The 22,533-nt window shown below is 38.5% G+C and overlaps 1 protein-coding gene across 14 annotated transcripts in view; it reads right to left on the reverse strand.

Annotated features, from left to right (window-relative positions):
- The window catches only part of PEX5L (peroxisomal biogenesis factor 5 like), a 231,435-nt gene that overhangs the window by 166,627 nt on the left and 42,275 nt on the right, over positions 1-22,533 (reverse strand). For 5 of the 14 annotated variants that reach the window (XM_039478914.2, XM_039478916.2, XM_039478917.2 and 2 more), the window contains exons 1-2: positions 10,659-11,608; positions 9,102-9,173 (exon numbers count right to left, since the gene is read on the reverse strand). The exons of 2 other annotated variants lie outside the window; for them this stretch is intronic. In XM_039478914.2, coding sequence (XP_039334848.1) covers positions 9,102-9,173; positions 10,659-10,751 — 165 coding nt within the window. In that variant the 5' untranslated portion in view covers positions 10,752-11,608. Of the gene's footprint in view, positions 1-9,101; positions 9,174-10,658; positions 13,265-22,533 lie in introns of those variants that run through there. 7 more of the 14 variants (XM_074404584.1, XM_074404583.1, XM_074404585.1 and 4 more) reach the window with 2 other exon arrangements.

Here is a 22,533-nt window from a genome sequence, read left to right on the forward strand (position 1 = left end):
AATATTGCCTGTGATGTCAAGTAACCTGGTGAACACAGTCAAGTTACCTTTTTACTCCAAGACTTGCTTAACTTATTTTGATTAGACAAGAACCAACAGGGTTAAGCTCCTTAGAAGCATCTTTTTGTCAAACAAAGTTGATCTGTACACCTAAGTTGCTCCTTAAGTGCTGTTACCATACACAAACACGCTCCTTCTCCTATTAAGGGGGCTAGAAATGGGCTCTACAGGATGGAACTTTTCATTTTTAAGTCCACTGGATTAGATTACCTTCTGAAACTCCTTCCAGCGCTAATATTTACAGTTCTTATTTTGATCAGATGAACCTACTTAAAAGTCAACTGCAAGAATAAATAAGTACTCCAACACTCCTTCCACAATAAAAGGCTGGAGAGGTTTCTTTTCAAGTTGTATACCAAATGGCTGAGTGTACTTTTAAGTACTACTGTCTCTGACTGTTACTTTCATAGAACACATCACTTTTACACTCAACATGTCAGCTCGTGTCATTTCAATTATGCATTTGTTTTCTCACTGACTAAACATGGTGCCAGCACTTTTCCCCATCAGATTATAAGGAAAAAAAAAAACGGGCTATTTGAAAATGACTAAACAGCGATACATTTTTCCAACGTGAAAGTCCAGTTGTTCTCTTTTACACTGCATGTAATGAACATAGGCTGTATATTAATAGTCTTAAAGATACCTGATAGCACTTCAGATATTTGTTGAACTCAAGTTGGTAACTCATGCTCTCTCTCTTAGTGATTACAGTTTTTAACTGAGCCCTGTGAGTTAGCTGCATTACTGCTTGGAAAATTGGGGAAGAGGGACTGGCAGAGGAGAGCTTGGTGTTTGCTTTCTACTCAACAATGCTAGAACCTTGTTTTCTCACAGAGATGGCCAGGCTGGCAGGAGCAGAAGGCAGTAAACACAGTCCTGCATAAGCAGAAACATCAGCAGTATCTCCTGCTCATTGTAACTGCCCTACTCATTTTATCAAATGGGGACGTTTTTACATTTTAAGTTGGCTGGTTTTCTTTGGAGGTACTTCAATTTCTCAGGGAACATAAGGCCAGTTGTCAATTATAACTTAATGTCTGCTAATTTAATCAGATCAACAACTAGGTTAGGTTAATTTTCAGTGGGGAAGGTATAACCCAGGAGAGAAGCAGGAGAGCACACAGTACCCTTCCTGAGACGCATGAGTGCAGTCAGTCATCGATGGGAGCCCCCTGGGCTGTATACAGTCTCAGACAGTTTTCTCTGATTACATACTGTTTAAAATATTTTTAAAAAGTAAAAAAAAAGCAGAGATTAATGCTTTTTTTGAAAAGTTCATATGTGTGGGGACACTGAGCCCATTTCCAACGAGGTGACAATCAGCCTAAGCTTGGTAGGCGCTGCCACACTGGGCCAGCCCCCACCACGCAGCCACAGGCTCCTTCACTCCCTGTGTTTCTTATGCACAGTCGACCAGCCTCATTTCTGCACCTGGATGACTGGAGAAGACATCTGCCTCCATGACCCCAGACTAGACTTTATTATTTAAAATCATTATAATTGGGTGTCCCAAAATTCCAGGAACATCTTTTTTAATGTTTATTTTAGGTTCAGGGGTACATGTGCAGGTTTGTTACATAGGTGAGTTGCATGTCACGGGGATACACTGTGAAGACGACTTCATTACCCAGAGAATCTGCTTATTACCTAATAGGGAGTTCTTTGGTCCTCACCCTTCTCCCACCCCCCACCCTCAAGTAGGCGCTGGTGTCTGTTGTTCCCATCTTAATGTCCATGTGTACTTGATGTTTAGCTCCCACTTAAAATGAGAACATGTGGCATTTGCTTTTATGTTTCCGTGTTAGTTGGCTTGGGAAAATGGCCTCCAGCTCTATCCATGTTGCTGCAAAGGACATGATCTTGTAAAAACCTGGGAAGATAACCTAGGAAGTACCCTTCTGGACACAGGACTGGGAAAAGATTTCATGATGAAGATGCCAAAAGCAATTGCAACTAAAACAAGAGTTGACAAATGGGACCTAATTAAACGAAGTAACTTCTGCACAGCAAAAGAAACTGTCAACAGAATAAACAGACAACCCATAGAATGGGAGAAAATATTTGCAAACTATGTATCTAATGAAGTTCTAACATTCAGACTCCTTAAGGCACTTAAACACATTCACGAACAAAAACCAAACAACTCCATTAAAAAGCGGGTAAACAAAATGAATAGACATTTTCAAAAGAATGTTGGCTGTGGGTATATTCGCATATACCCACAGTCAACAAGCATGTGAAACAATGCTCAGCATCACTGATCGCTAGAGAAACACATACCCAAACCACAGTGGGATTCCAAGAGGAATCTCACCGCTATTCAATCCAACTGTCAGCTACACTGCCTGCCACATATTAAGCACTTACTGCCTGCTATGTACTTTGCTAAGCATTTATATACAAGAACTTATTTATATACAAGAACTTTATGAGGCAGATATTATTTTCCTCATTTTATAACAGAGCCGCATGTGGCTCGGGGAGCTGGCTAATTTTCCCAAACAGTTTCGACATGGCCGTCGCCTGTTTTCACCCAGATGAGTGACTGCCAAGGCCCTGCTCTTCACCATGGTGTAGGAGTGACACACACACATCCTGTGTTACATTCACAATGCCAAGCACATGGCATGGCAGAAGAGCTGGCACCACTGAAAATGTGCTAGACTAGAGTATCTGATACTGCTCCACAGAAGGCATGCAGAATGCCTAATAGTAAACCAGTGGAAATAACCGAAGTGAAAATGTCACGATACCACAACCATCTCCAGCTCACCATTCAGGAGGCATGAGTTACAGAGGAAAGAGTCTGAAGACAGAGGACTGGTGGCCCTGGATTCCAGACTTGGGACTGACCACAGGAGGCCAAGCTGGACACAGGACTCTACAAGGGGGCATCCCCATTTGGCCTCACAGCAGCCATCTGAGCAGATGCTATTACTGAATCATACAGACAAAGAAACGGAAACTCAGAGAACTGAAACTGCTTACTCCAAAGTCTTCTGCTTAGGAAATGGCAAAGGCAAGACAAGAACCCAGCACGATGGGCTCCGAGCTGTCTTGCCTGCCTCTGTGCCACTCTATGACATGTGACTCCCTGTATTTTCTGTCCTTATACCATCGGACTTTAACCATCTGTCAGTAGATTCTGAAATGAAGATAATAAATTTGCCCTTTGTGCTTCTCCTGAAGTCCGGTGATGCTTAGGAGAATCAGTACACTAAATTGAAATGCGTGAAGTTAAATGAACAAAAATAAACTCACCATCGTGGGTTTACAAGGAAAATGCGAAGACACTTTGCATTACTGTAATTTTCCCCTCCAAATTATCAGTATCTCAGGATTATTTTACATTACTTGATACAAATAGGGAATATTTAGGAATGAAACGCAGGGTGATCACGCTTCCACTCTAGTGACTTTTCTATTTAACCTAATGGAAAAATTTTCCCCTTCCATGTACGATATTTATTGATGACAAATAGTTTGCAGACAAGATGGGATTGATTGGACTGCAACAGTGAATCTTTGTTTACTTCAGTGCTGATTTCAAATAGATAGCAAATTTGAATAATCGCTCTCATCTCAAATAAATCTGGCTTCTTTTCATTCAGTCATTTCTCATCGATCAATCTCTCCTGAGGAAAACACTAATGAGCCTATGTCTGCTGTGAGTGTAATTAAGGCAACTACAACTGCATAATGTGCTTTGTCCTTCAAATGCCTCAGAGTCCCCAGCTTCCGAATCTGCAGGCTGACTAGGTGGTACCCTTTCTGCAACTCTAGAGGGGGTTTTTGTTCTTCTGACCAAATACAGAGCTCTGAGAAGGTCCCCAGGGACCGTGTTACACCTAATACCAAGAGACAGGGTGTCATACTTTGTACGTCTCCTCAGGGGTAAATGGAATCTGAATTACTTTAAATTAAGTCACCACACTGATGACCAAGAAAGCACTGGCCAGATGGGACTGGCCACCACAACACGGCAGGAACATGTACGACCCTCACCCTTCTTAACTGCGTGTGAGTCTGGGACCCAAGTTACTCACTTAGATGTTGGTAAGATCGCACTACCTATTAGCACCAGATGGACGCTGGGTATTGTCTCTGTTAATCTGCCTTTCTTGTTCTTCCATTTTAATTTCATGTTGGCCGATATTTTTCTCCTGAGGATCCGTTTTCACCACAATCACTAGGACAGAATTGTAATTTGACTTGAATGCTTATGTGCAATTGGAGGCACAAGGGTGAGGTTATAATTTATCTCTTCTTTTTCTTCAGAAAAAAATCACAGAAGTTCTATTTTCCATTGTTTTCTGCTCTGGCTTCCCTTACGAGTGGAAAAAGAGACTCTCAAAAAGGTCGGAAGCTGGGAAGAGTGTGTGTTGTCTCCTCATGCCTGGCGGAGCTTCTCCTCTCCTGGTAGAGGTTGTGAGAGGAAAGACAAGTGGTTTTCACAACTACCTTTTAGCTCTAGTTTTAATTACATTTTCTTTAAAGGGCATGTGTCTCCTGACAAAGCCAGAGGGGTCAAGAGGGAAGTAAACAGTTAAGGAGTGTTTGTGGAGAGGTTTATTCCTGTGAGGGTTCGATAAATAAACATCGACGACTTACCACAATTCCTGGTAGATGGTTATTTTATATAATTAGAGCCCTGAGGCTAACAGATTCTGAATCCATTTATAGGATGATCAGGAACGGGCAATGGTACAGAGCTATGTGAGAGGACAGAAAGAGCGTGGGACTGGGTGTCAGGAGGGAGAGCTGGCTTCTAGGGCTCTCTCTGCACCTAAGCAGGGACGTGGTGACTTCATTCATCTTTCTGGATCTCAGAGTTCCTGGTTGCTAAATTGGGGATAAAGGGAGGTGGGGAGTAAAGTGGTGATGCCTAGCTAATTAAAATGACATAAATGATATACACTTTATAGAACATTTCTACATATTTTAACTCAGAGGAACTCTAGGAGGTGGGAAGAGCAGAGTATCATTTTACAAATAATATAAGAAAACTTGTATTTGAAAACTGAGCTCAGAGAGGTTGAAGATGACCAGGTTTCCACGTGGATTCAGCCAGACTACAACCTGGTTCTTAAAAGTTGCCTTTGGTTGTGAGTGACCATGGTTTTCCTGTTTTGTTATTATGTTAAATGCTGATGAATTCCAGTGTTTAGATCCCTGGGTAATGCCAAGTTGAAGAACGTTAAATTTTTCACAAGTTACATATTTTTTCCTCCTTTAGAACTGCATTAGTTTTCTCCGACCCAGTGATTCCCAAAGTGTGGTCTGGAACCAGCAGCAGTAGCTGAATACTTAGAAATGCAAATTCTCAGGCCGCCAGCAATTCAGACCCACAGAATCAGACACCCTAGGGGCAGGGCCCCTCAATCTGTGTTATATCAAGCCCTCCTGGGGATGCTGAGCAGCTAAAGCTTGAGAACTATTGCTGACTGTACACACTTGTTCCCCTTGTGACTGGCTGAAATTTGACATTTCCCCACCTACTTGCACTAAAGGCTGTGCAGCTGGAACTCTGACCTATAACCAAGCAAATCCCCAACACGCTGTCAAACCCGTTTTTACAGTGCTTAACCCTGTGACTCTATCCATCATGTATCAAAATATTCTACAGATTTATTAGTCTTTGTTACCTCCTTTAAGTCTACTTGGAGTTTGAAAACATTTTTAGAAAAGATGTCATCTAGGTCCAGCTTATCATAAACCTTGAGATAAGTTAGCTCTAGTTAAAAATAGTAATTTATAATAGAATGAATGTACTCAAAGTGCTTAATGCTTAAGTAAAGGCACTCTCCTAGCTGCTCCTCCACGGCCAGTCCCACACCTGAAACCTCAGTAATGTCCGAAGGAAATGCATGTGTACACGAAACCTAAACAAGACCCTCCTCTCCTCCGTTAAGGAAGGAATAGTTTCATAAATTACAAAGATATACATCTTTAAACTTTATCTTTCAATATTTATTTTATAAAGCCAAATATAGCATTTACTAATTACAGTTATATTATTTTTATGTCAAATGTTTGGGTTTTGGAGGTATTAAGATTTTAATCCAATACATTCCCTTTGATTACTTTCTATGCTTAAAGTTTGAAAACCTTTCGGGTTTCTGGTGGAAACTATGGATTCTGACCCCAGTGTAATATATTTCTATTTAAATAATTCGTGTGTGTGTGTGTGTGTGTGTGTGTGTGTATTATATGGCAGCTATTACCATAGGACACCAACACTTATGTAAGTGTTTACGGAAATGCTTTTATATGTATCTCAAATAAATGTTGTCAGTACAACTTCACAAAGAGAGAAACACAACACTGTCTTTAAGGAATAGAACCTTACACATTTCTGAAATTTACCTTTTTTCCCTTGTTGAAATAACACAGAAATCATCTTTTACCTTCTTGAGTGAAGGCAGCCAGGGAGAACAAAATCCACATACACGGCACTGCTTCTGTTATTACTTTGCTTCTATAAGCAAGACTGTGGGCTTTCCGTGGAAGGACAAGATTTGCAAATCACATGACTGATAAAATGGCTTATAGCTTACACAGCATTTGTGGAGTGACGGCTTCAGAATGACGGATTTAAAAAAATTAGGAGACTTCTGCCCATTGCAGCACTCCAGTTATTTTATTCATCCTCTTTAGATTTTCTTGACACCACTTACTAGAAAAGCTACTTTCAGTTATATGAAGATTGACTATGACACATTTCTACCAGGTTTTTGAAAAAAGATACGGGAAGAATAAACTGAACATAAAGATTCCTGACAAAATAGCATATAATGCTATAGTTTTAATTTTTATTATACATATAAAACATATATGTATAATTTTATAATATGTGTATAACTCATATCTATGAGATTAAGCAATATTCCATTTTTGGAACACAAATGTACACATGCATACACATATGCTTAATTTGTTGACCTCTTAAACTTTGGGATAATTTCTTATGGTTTTATAAAGACGTATGACAGTGTTTCCCCAAATATTTTCCTTTGCCATACCAACACTGTCATTGTTTCAACCTAGGATTTGCTCATAACATCAACACCAAATCTCTCAGAAAAAGGAAGGACTACTTTTACTGCCAACAGCAAACACCAAAGCCAGCTCATATTCATAATTACTCATCCTTTGAAATATGTTTTGACGTGAATAACTCAGCAAAGCTGAGTCACTGCCAAATGGTACCAACTTGTGCAATGGCACTGGAAGAAACATGATAACTAGAGGCAAACAGCGACTCTGAGAAAATTGAATCCACCCTCACTGGATCCAGGTAATAACAGTGCTATTTTCTGAAGAAGTGGGAAGGTTTTGTTCTCTTCTTTTTTCTCTTTAAAATTCCGTAACAGTTAGTACAATGCGTTTAGCCACAACAATATAAATTTTGTCAAAGGTGTCATGAGAAAAAAAGAACACTGGCTTCCTTTGGCTTTTTACCACAAGGATCTCAAAATAGAACTTTGTAGTTTTCTCGACACCAAAACTCAGTTAAAACGCAAAGATTTAGTCAAAAACGAAGGAAAGAAAAGAAAAGCTTTGTGGTAGGAAGATAATAAAGAAGAAAAAAATAAGAATTTAACTTCTATATGATTAAGGAATTAACTAATTTTTCATTCTATTACAGAAATGTACACATATCTGTATTCTCATAAAATACCCAGATGTATTTTACTAGTTTATTTGCCAGGTGGGTCAGTCCTTTGACCAGAATCCCAGTTCAGGGGGGATCAGTGTGAGGCACAGATTGCATGCCCCAAGTAATTAATTAATCTGGCATAAAGTGATAGTTAATAGCCCAGGAGAGCACATGGGCTGAGGCTCCACTCACCTTGTTAACTAAACTGACAACTTGGCGCTGAGCAGAAATACAGGGCCAAACCCACACATTCCCTACCCCGTTTTACACAGGAGCAGGAGAGCAACGATGATACAAGAAAAACTCGGAAGCAGTTTGAGTGAATACCATAAAATCAATATATTCTATGCCTCGGGGGAGAGATGTTTTGGCAAGTTTTTCCAGAAGACCACCTCAGTTACCTTAATTATTCCAAGCCTAACAAGTCAGTCAGTTATGCCTGGTTGTTACCTTCTGATGGTCATTTTTCCTCTTTTTTTTTTTTTTTTGGAAATACGTACAATAGCTCTCTGAATGCAATTGTTATGATGAGGAAATTGAGCAAATTCAGGTGCCTTTCTGTAAATTACTGACTGCTTTCTTTCTAAACTCTTAATCTACTCAGATCCCTTTGAATTATTTCTCTCTGCACCTTTTGCAACACTCTCAGACACTGTGCCACTTAGGCATTAAATAGATGTGCAGTTAGCTTGTCTCCTGGATAATGGACAAAGATGTTAAGGGCTAGTGCTAACTCAGTGGCAAGGCCTGGAAACATTCCACTACCTGGTATGTCATTGTTTATGGTCTGTTAAGCAGTTTTCATTTCACCTTATGGGCCCATAGAACATCCAAGCTAGAGGTTTCTCAGATTACAGGTGGTACTACAGATGATTAAATGGCCTCTTCTTTTTGTGTTCAGAATCATTTCTACATATATTGCAGACAATCTGGAAAAGTAAAATGGGCACTATATATGTCTTAAAGTTCTCAGTTTTCTCTCTCTCCCTCTAAATTATATTCATTGTTTTACAAGATAGAATAATGGCAGTGTTTCTCATTTTCAAGATAATATATTTTAGTGTTCTTGTTTTTTTCCCAAACAAATTATCATTGTTGTTTTGATTCATTTTACCAAGTGATGCCTTTAGTTTTCCAAAAGTTCTCTTGTTCTAGCTTTATTTCCATCACTCTTACATATAGGACCTGCATGTTGGCATCATTTAGAAGTCAGTGAATCAGAGGCATCATATGGAGAGGCTTAGCTGCTCTCAAAATCTTGTTATGCAGGCTTTAGACAGACTAATACAGCTGCTAGAGAAAGGCTGAACACTCAAAAGGCTTTAGTCATCAAAATATACAGTATAACGATAGAAAATGTATGTAAGCGTTCACTTACCTGCTTCTGATCAACAATTATTTCGAGGTCTTCATCACTGCTTAGTTTTCCATATCCTTGTTCTTTACTTTTCTTGTGAAAGAACAATTTTAAATGATCATTTAGTTTCTCTCCATTAATAATCTTAATTCCTACTTAATATTTTTCAAGATAAAAGTCTTTACTTAGCCTTGTTCACTAGTCACAATGCAACGTTCTTTGTATCAAGCTCTCATTTACAACAGCAAATGCGTTTATTATTAAACTGCTGTCTTATAATTATTTATTAACAATATCAGCTTAGCCCCCACTATCCAACTTATACCTTTAATCTTTTACTCCATATTCTTATGCTTCTATTTTTAGTCCTGTAGTATCAGAAAAGATACTTTAACACTTTGAGATAAATAAGCAATTCTTTGAAGAGTCCTAGCATACTTTTCTTAAAGATTGAAAATTCATTCAGTTTTATACACAATACTTCCAACTATTCAATGTTTTGTTTTAATGTCTTACGTATTTTTAAGAAAAATAGAAGTATTATGCAACTCAGATAATGAATCTTCAGATTTTCAACACTTGCTTATAAGTCAGGTGAATACTGGCTTATGAAAACCAACTCAGAAATAAGTTTAAAAAGATAAATAAAAGAATTTTTAGAATTACACGTTTGAAAGGCTGGAGGACAGACTATTTTAAGAGTTCATTAAGATGTACTTTTTTTGGCATTTTGTCATAAGTAATTTTGTCCCAATGACCACTCTCCGTCTATTTCCTCTGTAGCAAAATCTATAAATTCTAAAGTTAGAAAAGGACACAGATAACAATAATCACTTTACACATGTGCTACAGGAGAGAGATAATATGTCTGCACCTTTTTTTTCTTCCAATGCAATGGTTGACAAGAATACTAGAAATGTCATGTTGAGTCTTCATACCAGTAACAAATGAAAAATAAAAATTACTACACCGTTAGCTGTAGTTCAAGGCTACTTAATTTAACATTCTTGCTTTAGTTATTAACCACATCAATTTGAATTAAGGGAATTAAAAATACTTCTGTTTGCACCCACTGTGTCGTATTAGGATCCTTGTCTCATTGGGGGAAGAGATACACCCTTCAGTGAACATGATAGAAATCTTCACACTGTAAACACAATTCTTATTTTTTTCCCCATAACATTCAAAAACCAGATTTACACATTTTTTTCCGCAAAAACGTATCTCCAATTTTTGTGGGTTTTTTTTTTACTGTAATAAAGAGATTTCTGAATTTTCCAAGTATTAGGATGCATAAATAAAATCCAAATTCTCATTCATATATTAATGAACTTAGCCACTCAGAACAGAACAGATGGCCACAGCATTTCTGCCTATTATTATTCTTGTCCTCATTTGAGGTTCCATTTCAAGACTGATGGAAAACAAAACAAACAAGGTTGGTTTCAGTCAAGCTGACTTCCTTCCTATCACTTTTTGTATTCTTTTTGTTCACTGGTTGCCATAAGATATTGTCTAGAGACCCTCTAATGCAAAACACTTAGAAATGCCTTTCCAAATATTGATCTGTATACGTACCAAGTAGCTCATTTGCATGGCCCGGTTTCTGGACAAAAGGACATTAAGTAGAGAGGGAAGGTGGGTCCTTCCATCCATTTCACTGTCAGACATCCCAGAATTCTTTGTGCCACTGGCAGTGGCTTCCTTGCCAGAACTTGCTGACCAGAGAGCCACAGATCTTGCCCAGCAACAGCATTAATAATGTACGACCATAATTGAAGTATTCCTGAATCATCGTCTTGGCTTTGTAAACATTGTGAAATTTTTGGCTCACACAAAAAAGTCACTGAAATGAAAACTTCTTTTTCTAACTAATTTTTATCCACGCACTTTGATGCTCCTCCACTGTTGTTCCCATTTAATGTTTTAAAAAAATCCATCTATTTTATAGTTTTTATATTTACTTCTATGCATATGGACTCTTCAGCCTCCTCATCATAAAAGCTCTCGATTTCCCCTTTTTAATGCCCTACCCTAAGTTTTCTTGACAACCACTGCCAGTAGACAGAATGTCAGCGCTCAGAGAACATCATTCAAAACTGCAATTTCTGCAATACCAAATTCCGCCCCTCCAATCTCAACGCCTTATCTAATTTAGCAGTAAATTTTCCTGGGGCGAGGCTAGTTCAGGGAAGGAAATTATGTCCCCCAACTAATCTAAATAGAAGCTGGCATTTTCCAAGAGTGGGAGGAGGCATTTAGAGCTCTGGTTTTGAACTTAAACCTCTGGTCTCCAAACAGCACACAACAGCACGCAAAGCCGGAGCCTGACAGTTTCACTCCACAATTAAGCGGTATTTTCTAGTTCACCCTATAACCCCGGGGGGATTAATCCTTTTCTAAGCCATCACGGTATTCGCTCACTTACTGCTTACTTCTAGTGCGAGCATAATCCTCTCCCAAGCACTCAGCTTCCCACTTGGGCTGCTTAGCTCAGCCAGCCCAGGCAGGATCTTCAGCCTCCCTCCTCCCAGCCGGGAATCCCTGTCTTCTGTCTGTGCACTTTTGCCAAGCACAAAGGGCCAGTCCACAGCCTCTGCCTGGTCCTTACAGCAGCCAAGGGGCTGAACCAGAGGGAAAAGCAAGCTCATCTCCACCGTGCCAGTGCGAGGGGCAGGGCTTCTGCGGGAGGAGAAGCCGAGGGCAAGCGCTGCCTGCGCTCCTCCCACCTCAGTGGCCAGACAGGGAGCTGAGGACTTCCACTGAGGCAGGGAGGGCGGGCCCCTGTCCACCCGGCCCTTTATGGTGGACCTTGTGCACTGCTCCCCAGGTGCACCCGAGAAGGGGGCATCAGTGCAGTGACGTGAGGCAGTGAGGACCGAAGGCAGGAAAGGCGAGCAAAGAGGAAAGGAAATAGTGTCTCTTGGCTGACCGTGCTTCACCCCATAAGAAGCTTTCGGCCCAGGATGCCGTGTCCACTCTCTGAAACCCCAAACACAGTATCTGCCATCTTTCCAGGCCACTCTGAATCCTTTCTGACGAACCCACGGGAGACGTATTTTTCACGGGAGACGTATTTTTGTTAGTTATTTGTCAATGCTGGTCACTTTTTTGATACTATTGCATTAGATGCGTAAGTTAAGAAACCGAGCCTAACTCATAATCTTACCTCTCTGCAGGCTTCCACCATCTCTCCTTAACCCTACTTCCTGTTTCCTGCTTCTTTGTTCTCGCTGCCACAAAAGTAAAACAGGTGAGTTTATTTACTTTAATTAAATAAACTTGCAGTAAACTTGGAAACGCTATGGAAAAATGTCAGGCCAGGTGTGGTGGCTTAAGCCTGTAATCCCAGCACTTTGGGAAGCTGAGGCAGGAGGATCACTTGTGGCCAGGAGTCCAAGACTAGCTTGGGCAACATAGCAAAACCTCGTCTCTATAAAAAATTAGCTGGAGGTGCTGGCATGCGTCTGTAGACCTCGCTACTCAGGAGGCTGAGGTGGGAGGATCGCTTGAGTGCAGGAGTTTGAGGCTGCTGTAGGCCATGAAGGCACTCTTGCCCTCCAGCCTGGGTGACAGAGTGAGACTCTGTCTCTAAAATTAAAAAAAATTTAAAAAGAGAGACAATATTGTGGCCACAGATAGGAATGTATCACATAGGAACATTTTGCAAGTAAGTATCACAAGAATGAAATCTGATGGGCTGGAGACCTGAAAAAGGAAGTAACTCCTGTTTGCTGCAGAATATGAATTTCTTAAAAAGTAAGGGCTTTAATTGAAAAATGCTAGTTGTGTATCAATTGAATTAAAAGGATTCTTCATACTCATTAGAAATGGAATATATAAAGAACATTTTTAAAGGGAAAAGGAACACTTGATTTAGCTAATTGTACAAATTAGCCCTAACTGCAATTTTTGCCTAACTACAGATGTCAAAATAAAGGTTTGCATGCAAGTAATTCAAATTTTTAAAAATCAATGCTGCTGTGACACACAGTAGACATGAATTTATTAAAGCGCATGTGGCATATACAATATAAAATACAGCTATAAGAAGAAAAGACCTTCTTCCTGTCTGCTTCATGGTTGTCAGGATTCAGTTCCTGTCCTCTCATTGCCCCCAAATTCAGGCTCTTCTCTACCACCTTCCTTCCCACAGCTGCAGAATCGCTTAGATTTTCCCTGTCCTAAAAGATGATTCCCTCGTATCTGCTTTTCCCTGAAGACTCTGGTCTAATCTGTTGAAGGGCTGAAAAAGAAGAAAATGTACTGAAAAGTTGCTTGCCGAGTGTGTGGTGTCTTTGGAAAGTTCATCCAGCGGAATGGGCCAGTCACCATCTGGATACAGGTGTCCGTATCTAAGAAGAGAGGTGAGGGCAGTGCGGCTAGTTCACTAGGGATAACTGAATTGCAGGCGTGGAAAAGCTCACTAAAGATGCAAACACAGAGAAGGAAGAGATGAGGGCTAGGGCCAGGGTCCCTGAGAACGGTTTAAGTAATGGGCAGAAGGAAAGAACTCTGAACACATGGAGGAAGAGGGGTGGTTGCAGTGCGGGTGGTGGGCCAACTAGTGGAATAGTCAAAGGAAACAGTTCTGACGGTGTCAAATGCTGATGAGAGGTTAAATAAGGATTTGAACTGCAGGCTTTCAATGCCTTTGGCATTTTGGAAGTCATTAATGACTTTAGGAAGAGACGTGAAGATGGAAGCCACATTAGAGTAAATTATTGAATACCTTGGTGGTAAGGGTAGGAAGATAGTGAGAAAAGACTTATCTTCCTTTAGGAAATCTTTAGTGTGTGTGTGTGTGTGTGTGTGTGTGTGTGTGTATGTGTAGGAATGGAGGCTCGCTCTGTCACCCAGGCTGGAGTGCAGTGGCGCGATCTCGGCTCACTGCAACCTCTGCCTCCTGGGTTCAAGCAATTCTCCTGCCTCAGCCTCCCCCGAGTAGCTGGGATTACAGGCACACACCATCACGCCTGGCTAATTTTTGTATTTTTAGTAGAGACGGGGTTTTGACATGTTGGCCAGGTTGGTCTTGAACCTCTGGCGTCAGGTGATCCACTCGCCTTGGCCTTCCAAACTGCTGGGATTACTTGTGTGAGCCACTGTGCCCAGCCAGGAAATCTTGAATGGAAATGGAAAGCAGGAGTAAGAATGCTAGCTAAAAGATAAAAGATGCAGAAAGAATACTGGGAAATGTATAACTGTTTCCTCCTTCCCTTATGTAAAGGTATTGATTGTGTTCATAATTCAGGAAGGAACTAGTAAAAAAAAAAAAAAAAAAGTGAAAACATAGATACCAGAGAATGAGTGGGGATAATTCATGAAGCAAGAAAGTAACAGCAAAGATCCTTCGGAGAGAAACTGGTTCTCTTAAAATTTATTAATACAGATGTGTGCTGTATAATTGTAAAAAAAACATATTGAAGGATATATACAAAATACAAAAAGTTTTTTTCTCTTGGATATGAAGTTGTACATGACTTATGCTTTTCTCTTGACACTTTTTGAAATAAGAATGAATTTTTTTTTGTAATTAAAGAAAAGTAAACAAAATGTGATTTCTTGAGAGCTCCATAAAATTGCCACAGAAAAGATTCATTGAAAGGCTACTTTTCAGTAAAAAAGACGGGGCCAGGACTTTACCCCTCCTGTATGATGTTCCTGAGAATGAAGGTTTTCTGTTTGGTTTGGTTTTTAGATGCAGAGATTTATGCTGCAGTCTTTGCTTGTGCCCCTTGCGGTAAGCGTGGTCAGTGGCGCACCCAGTGCTTTATTGCATTTAATATGGCCCTCTCCTCTTGACTCTCCCGTATAATGTTAGGCTTCTCAGTTCTTTGGCAATATTTTGGTTCATGTCCCTTCTCTTTTAAAATGTCCACAGTGTCAAAACAGCCACAAACTCATTGCTGTGGGAGCCAAAGAGACAATGAGGAGAGAAAACAGGAAATGAGGAAGAAGCATACATTTTTTCCCAAAAAGCCTGGAAGAAGAGCTTGAGAGTGTTCGACTTTGAAGGATGTAAGCTCAAATAGACCTTTTGAATAGAAAGTAACTGCCTCATCAGTTAAAAGGGCAATTTTCAGATTTAAAATTTTTCTTTGGTATGGGGGAGATCAACTTTCTGAAGGGAAAATATTATTTTTACAAAGAATCATTTACAGAGGGGCTGGTTAAGTCTGGCATTTCTTTAATAACATTTTTTGTCTCATCTTTTTAAAAGACAGTCATGGCCTTTTTTCCCCCTCTCCAGCTGTGATCATGTTATGGTAAAGCAAGCAGCCACAGAGCATACTTTTTTAGTTTTGGGTCAAACATAAGCAAAGAAAACTTATGGCAATCAGACTCAGTTCTCAATTTATGCTGTTGGGTGAGAAAAGAAATGCAAGGACAAGAAATACGTTGTAGCATTTTAAACTGTGTTTTGTCACATGCATAAGCCCAGATGTTTAGTAATTTTTTTTGAATTTGAAGGTTAAATCTAATTGGAAAATAGATATTCCAGTTACTAACTAGTTGGATAATAAGATGGCAGGGAATCACAATACTACAGGCTGGCAGTTTCCTTTAACGCTGGTTTTTCTACCTGGAGGGTGGCTTTTAGTCTGTACATTAATAGTCTGAAGAGTTTATAAAGCATCTTGAAAATATTTTCTATTTTCCAAGATTTCAAAAAATAAGAATGTTCCAACATAAATATCCAGTAAGATTACACAATCTCACATCATTGTACAGTGACATTTTCTTAAATATATAAATTCAACTTTAGGTATGTACCTTTTTATGTATCTTTTCTAGTATTTTGAAACTTTCAGCTTAAAACACACTGCAAAGTTAAAATAATTTTTACAGAGACACCCTGTATATTCAAATGCCTAGATTCTACTACTTTTATTATACTTGCTTTTCCCCCAAATTTATTCATCCACTTGATATATTTAATTTAAAGTATACCCACTATCACATTTCTACTCATTCTTTCCTTCGAGGTTTATTTTATCTAATTTACTTTTAAAAACTCAGAAAAGCAAGACTATTGTTTCAAAAAGCTTCCAAAATAAGAGCACCAAAGTTTAAGAGTTGTTTTACTGAAAATGTTTGCCTTTATTTGGAAAGCAAATCAGTGAACTATATTCCCAGCATTAAGTGCTAGTGATAGGTCCCAACACTAGGATCAGGAAGGAGGAGTTTTGATCAAAGTGTTGGGATTTTTATAGCTCTCAGTCAAAAGCTAGTGATCAAACAACTCAACTTTCTGGGATAAATCCACAGAATGATAGACAGTTCAAACTGATATTCATCACCATGTCCTCAATTTTATGTCCTTTGATCATGGATGTTTCCTACGTCTATGAAAAACAGCAACAACCTCAGTCTATGCTGGGCTATAGAGCACATATTCACTTCTGGTACTTCCAACAAGTGTGCCCAGTGACTTCTCAGAGGGGTTACATTTGCTTTAAGGGACAGAACTTGGCTGGCATATTGAGATCAAGTAGGCAGAAAACAAAAATTAAGCTTGAAATTTCAATCGTGTCAGATTCAGCAATGTTTCACATTACTTGGAGGACAATAACTAACTTCTTTTTAATCCTCCTTCACCCTTGAAACCAAATTCAAATGAAACAAACAAAGATAATGTTCTTTTAAACAGAAAATTGAGTCCAGTTTTTCTCTCAGTGGCATGTTCTTGTCTTATTCCCTACAGCCTTGTCTCTAAAAGCTGTAAATGTCATCACAGGATGCAATGACTGATACGTAAAAATGGTTTTCTGTGGGCTGAAGATAACGATGATTGAAAAATTATATATTTTAATCTGATGATCCCTCGTCATTATGCAGTCTGAGCGCTATTTCCAAAACAAGATGAAACTAGTGAGCACTCCTTTTTGGTGGTTTTAACTCTGTCGTCCCCACCCGATAGGACTGGAATGACTGTTGGTGGAAGATGGTCTAAACTCTAAGAGAAGTGACTTCTTATCTTGCATCCCAGTGGCAAGGGAACACTTCTATCCCCCCACCAGATATATAAAAAAGTACATACCTAATGCTAAATTTGTATATTTAAGAAAATGTAATTGTACAATGATGTGAGATTATGTAATCTTAATGGATATTTATGTTGGAACATTCTTATTTTTTGAAATCTTGGGTTTCAAAATTATCCCCGCACTCCCAACAGGAAAAGGGTAAATTGTGTCTTCTGTATCTCTGCAGTCTGAGAAAAACAATAAATACTCTATTATAAATGAAAACTTCCTGCTTGGTGCTCTGCTTCTGATCCCTGTTGACAACTGTTTTTTATCTTTGTATGCAGTGGCCCTGGTGGATGGGGGTGAAACCTAGCTGCAGCAATCTCAAACCACAGGTGTACTTATCATCCCCTTTCCAGTCACTCCTCTTCCTTCTCACTGGCAGCCAGCACACCTGGCACCCCACACCTGCCACTGGCTTCCTTTTAACAACTGATCTGGACGTCATGATTTTATGACCTTGCAACATAAAATGCGATCTGTTTACTGTAACAGAAAGAAAACACCAACTGCTTCTATAGGCATCCTATGTCCTAACTATATTCCCCTTCATGCTCATACCTTCTCTAAACCAGCATATTTTTTTGGACACTCTGATACATGCTTGAGAAAAATTTGTCTATGAAATTTTGTTTCTGACAAGATTGAACCCAAGGTTTGTGCTTCAGCCATAAAACTCATCCAGAAAGTTATTTATTTCTAAGCTACATGTATGTGACAAATGACTTACAGTCAGCATTTCCATTATGGCTCAAATGAAGTTTGAGGGTTACTATTATTAGTTTTAGATTTTATAAGGATCTGTACACAGTCGTGACAGCTTAGAATACATCTTTCCCGTGCCTGAGTCAAAACACTTTCTGGAGGTGTGACTCGTTACTCTCCCTCCCAGATTCTCCTCCATGGCCTTGGTAACTGCAGGCATCCTAAGTTAACATCACAGTTCTTGTCATTTCTCTATCAGTCTCCTCACAGCTTCTTTTCCTCATCCTTTTTCTCCAGTGGCTTATATATTCACAACAACAACATTACAGAAAAGACGTGACAATTGCTAGAGGGTGGGCATGCCTGAAGCTGCTATCCTGCTATCCATCTTCTTCATGATTAAAGGATTCTGGACTCTTCTAAGCTCCAGGATAATGTAGGAACAAGAAAGATCTGGGGCCACAGACAGCTGGTTCATCCACTGGACATGTGACAACCAGTTAAGAAATTGAACAGCAGAGTCTAGAGGGTGCACAGCCGAATCCAAAGCACAGCTACTGCTTTACCACAAATGCCAACTCACACCTTGCAAGATATACAAAATATTACTGCTGACGAGGAGGACGGGGGGGCTGGAACAGAGTTGCCCTGGGTTGTGGGGGGTGACGCCAGACAGGCTGGAGAGGAAGGCCAAGTCTTGAAAATCACATTAAGGCATTTGTTCTTTATGTTAAGAGCAATGTAGAGCCATCGTGGGGTTTAAGCAAGAGAGTGATGTGATCAGGTGTGTGCTGTAAGAGGTCCACTTGGGCTAAAGGGGAGGAATGGATTCGAAAAAGGAAGGCTGGAGTCAAGGAGAGAGGCTGAAAGCCACTGAAGCGGTCAGTGCATGACAGCCTGGAGCCTATTTAGACGGCGGTTCACAGAGATAGCTGACCACACGCCAATTTTTTTTTTTTTTTTTTTTTTGAGACGGTGTCTTGCTCTGTCGCCAGGCTGGAGTGCAGTGGTGTGATCCCGGCTCACTGCTACTCTGCCTCCCGGGTTCGAGTAATTTTCCTGCCTCAGCTTCCCAAACAGCTGGGCCACCATGCCCAGCTAATTTTTGTATTTTTAAGTAGGGACGGCGTTTAACCATGTTGGCCAGGATGGTCTCGATCTCTTGACCTCATGATCTGCCTGCCTCGGCCTCCCAAAGTGCTGGGATTACAGGCGTGAGCCACTGCACCCGGCCCACACACCAATTTTATAATGATTGCTTCATTCATCACTTTGTGTATCATGAGATTACTTTTTCAACACCAGATTCTCTAGGTGATAAAAGCACCTACATTTTTCTATAGTCAAGAATTAAATTAGCGGTATACGGGCCTACAACAGACACATCCTAGGCACTCAACTTAGTAATATGAAAAATTATTTTAGGAAAAATTCAATGAAACAATAATGAGAGAAAGAGAAAGAAAACAAAACTTTGGCTAACAGGAAAAAATCTGGTGCTGAGTGAAGTATACATGTTTTTTTCATTCCGTAAGCAGTATCTAAACTTTTCTTGTCATTTCTTGCTATTTGGAAAAAAAAAAACAAAAAAACAAAGGGAGTCTGTTTAAAAGGATACAATGTGAAATTGTTCAGTGCTGTACAGCATCTAACAGGATTTATTGTGTGTGTGTGTGTGTTTTTTTTTTTTGGGCAGCAACAACAGGAACTGTTTATGCAAATCTAAGAACTAACTCTTCAGGGGATCTAAAATAATGAGAAGAAATACGTTTACTTAAATGTATTTGGGGATATCATCACACCTAATGTGTTGTTAAAAGAATGGAGATGGCATGTTTAAAGTGTGTTTAAAAAGCCAGTGATTCCCTTGCATTTCACTTGTTAATGTATCAGAGGATAAAACCTTCTAATCGGAAGGATTGGCAAGGTAAGGTAGAGTAAGGGACACTTGATCATAATTCTCATCCTCTTACTCAAAGTTTGTAATCCTCTTACTCAATGTTATCCTTTTACTCAAAGTTTGATTTCTGCTTCTTAGTGAGACACTTTTGTCCTTAAAATTTAAGTCATAAGGTGTTACATGCAAAATGTTGCAAAAGTATATTCAACTACATGTAAGCAGACCTCAGAGTTACAGAATAGACTTATTTCTGCAGGGTCACAGCATCCCAGTGAGTACAGATGACTACTGACCATCTTCTTTCATCTGCAATTGTAATCTTTGCATCTTTTCTATTTTTCTTCTTTAGAAATCAAATCCCAAATCTTAGATGCTCCTGTTAGGGAAGTTGCCACAAGATTTTAGAGAGACAGTGAGAAAGACTTCTTGAGCAATACAGACTAGAAACATTTCAGTGATGAGGGGCATGAAGCTCCTATTAACTTGAGAGCACTGTAAGGGTTCCCTTGATGAGTCTTCTTGCAATCTCTGATTAATATCCCACAGTGAAAAATGTATTGGTAATATACTGAGAGACAGAAGAATGACTGATACTTAAGGACTTTAAGTGCATCTTTAGAAATAGATACAAGTTTTAACCAAAAGTCTTTTACAAACTTTATTCTTATAAAATTGTCCTGGGTAGGTGAGCATGGGGATTTTAAGGAGGGATGAAGCAAGGCTTTAGTAAGAAACAGCAAAATTGCCATGGATGGTACCATGGCCTAAATGGAGAAAAGCCTTTTTACATGATCAAAGTATCATTTTCTTCTTATAAAAAACACTAAAAATTTTAATCAAGTATACAAGTGTACCTATCACATTATAAGTATTTAGTAAGTTTTTTTGAATAAAAGCATTTGCTTTATAACAAAAAGGAAAGTATTATTTTCACTACTCTTAACCACTCTTACTGTTTCTTGCTGATGCTATTACAAAAAAGTTGTATAACTACTTTCAGTGTATATTTATACCTAGACATATGTATGCATGCATAAATACTTATTTATATATAAATATACTAATATATACCTATGTATTCAATGATGTGAACATGACTATACTTTTTAATCGAAAATATATTGTGACTACCTTTTCACATTAACACACATTCATATCCAAATCTACCTTAAATTAATAATTTTTATGAAGAAAGCTTAAGAAATCCTAGAAACCATCAGAATAATCCATTTAACCCTTAAGAGACAACAGCTCCTAAATGTTGTCTGCAGAGCCCTGATGGTTCTTCAGAAACTCTAAAGGGGACTGTAAAATGAAAACTATTTTAATAGTACTAAGAAATTATTTGTCATTTTCACTGTGTTGAAATTTGCATTGGTGTTATAAAAGCAATATTGTTAGCACCTTGGCATGAATCAAGATAGTGGCACCAAACTGTACTAGTTGGGAAATAAATTATCCACTTAAAAAAAAAAACTCACCATTTTTACTTAAAAGTATGACAAGCTACGATGACTCAAACTTGGGAGCCTGGCTTTTTTCTTTTTTCCTGAACATTAATGAAAACAGTCATTCATTTCAAAGAAAACAACCGATTATATTTGTTGCCAAAATTAAATATATGGACGAAAATTCAAGATTTGGAAACTTGAATCAGCCACTGTGAGCTCAAGAGCTTCTCAATAGTTAAAGAGGTTTTTGATAAGATCAGTAGTGACATTAATGAAGTATTTTTAGATACTGTATAATGAGGTAGGGCAACACTGGAAGATATGAACAAATAAACCAATACCTCAGTAAACCAATATTTTTCAAATGATCAACACTAGAATGTCTCCAAAATCATGCATGAGTTAAAGATTCATTCAAAGTATAAGGGAGACCAATGGATTTTAACATAAAATGTGTACAAAATTTATTAATATGGTTTCAGATTTCACAGTGCTACTAAACCTCAAGAAATTACATTTCTCAAGTTTTGGTACAGTATGAAAGAATATCCATAATGATTTCAAAAGGCTTTTAAAATACTGTTTCCTTTCTCAACCGTATATCTGTGTAAAGATTTTTTTATTCCTATATTTCAATGGGAAAAAGCTACTGCAAAAGATTAAATGCAGAAGCAGATATAATAGTCCAATTTTCTTCTTTTAAGCTCTTTTATTAAAGAAATTTGCAAAAATATAAAACAATGTCATACATCTCATGAAAAATTTTTGGAAACAAAGTTTTCTTAAAAATTGTGTAAGTATGTACATGTAATGAGTTTGTTACTGCTATTTTTCAATGATTTTATAAGTAAATAATTAAAACGTTTCTTAATCTTTTTTCTAATACAGTGCAAACAGATATAATCCACATAAAAGATCTTTGGGGTATTCAATTATTTTCAGAACGATATAAAGGCATGGAGACAAACGTTTGAACCACTGCTATTCTAGAAAGAATGTAAACTTTTTCTGAGTTGGTAGAATAATTTGCCTTTGGAAAATTAATTTTTCTTTTTCCTTTCTCTAATAATTATAAAGTCTATTTATCTTTTTTAGATTCTCATGGAAAATTCTATAATAGGCTATGCCAAAAATGATCTCATTAGCCTTATGATAAATAGCTCTGTGTTGCTGAGTAGATATCTGAATTGTATTTAATGATAATAGCTTTAGTGTTTACAAATACTTATATTTGAATTATATCCTTTAATTTTCATAGGTGATTCCAGGAAGGTAGGTATTTTTCTCCCCATTTATACTGAGGAAATGAATTTTAAGAGAGGAAAAGTGCTTTGTCTATCTAGAAAGTGCTTGAACACAAAATC

The sequence above is a fragment of the Saimiri boliviensis genome, chromosome 8 (assembly GCF_048565385.1).
Source record: "Saimiri boliviensis isolate mSaiBol1 chromosome 8, mSaiBol1.pri, whole genome shotgun sequence".
NCBI classification, from domain to species: Eukaryota; Metazoa; Chordata; class Mammalia; order Primates; family Cebidae; genus Saimiri; species Saimiri boliviensis.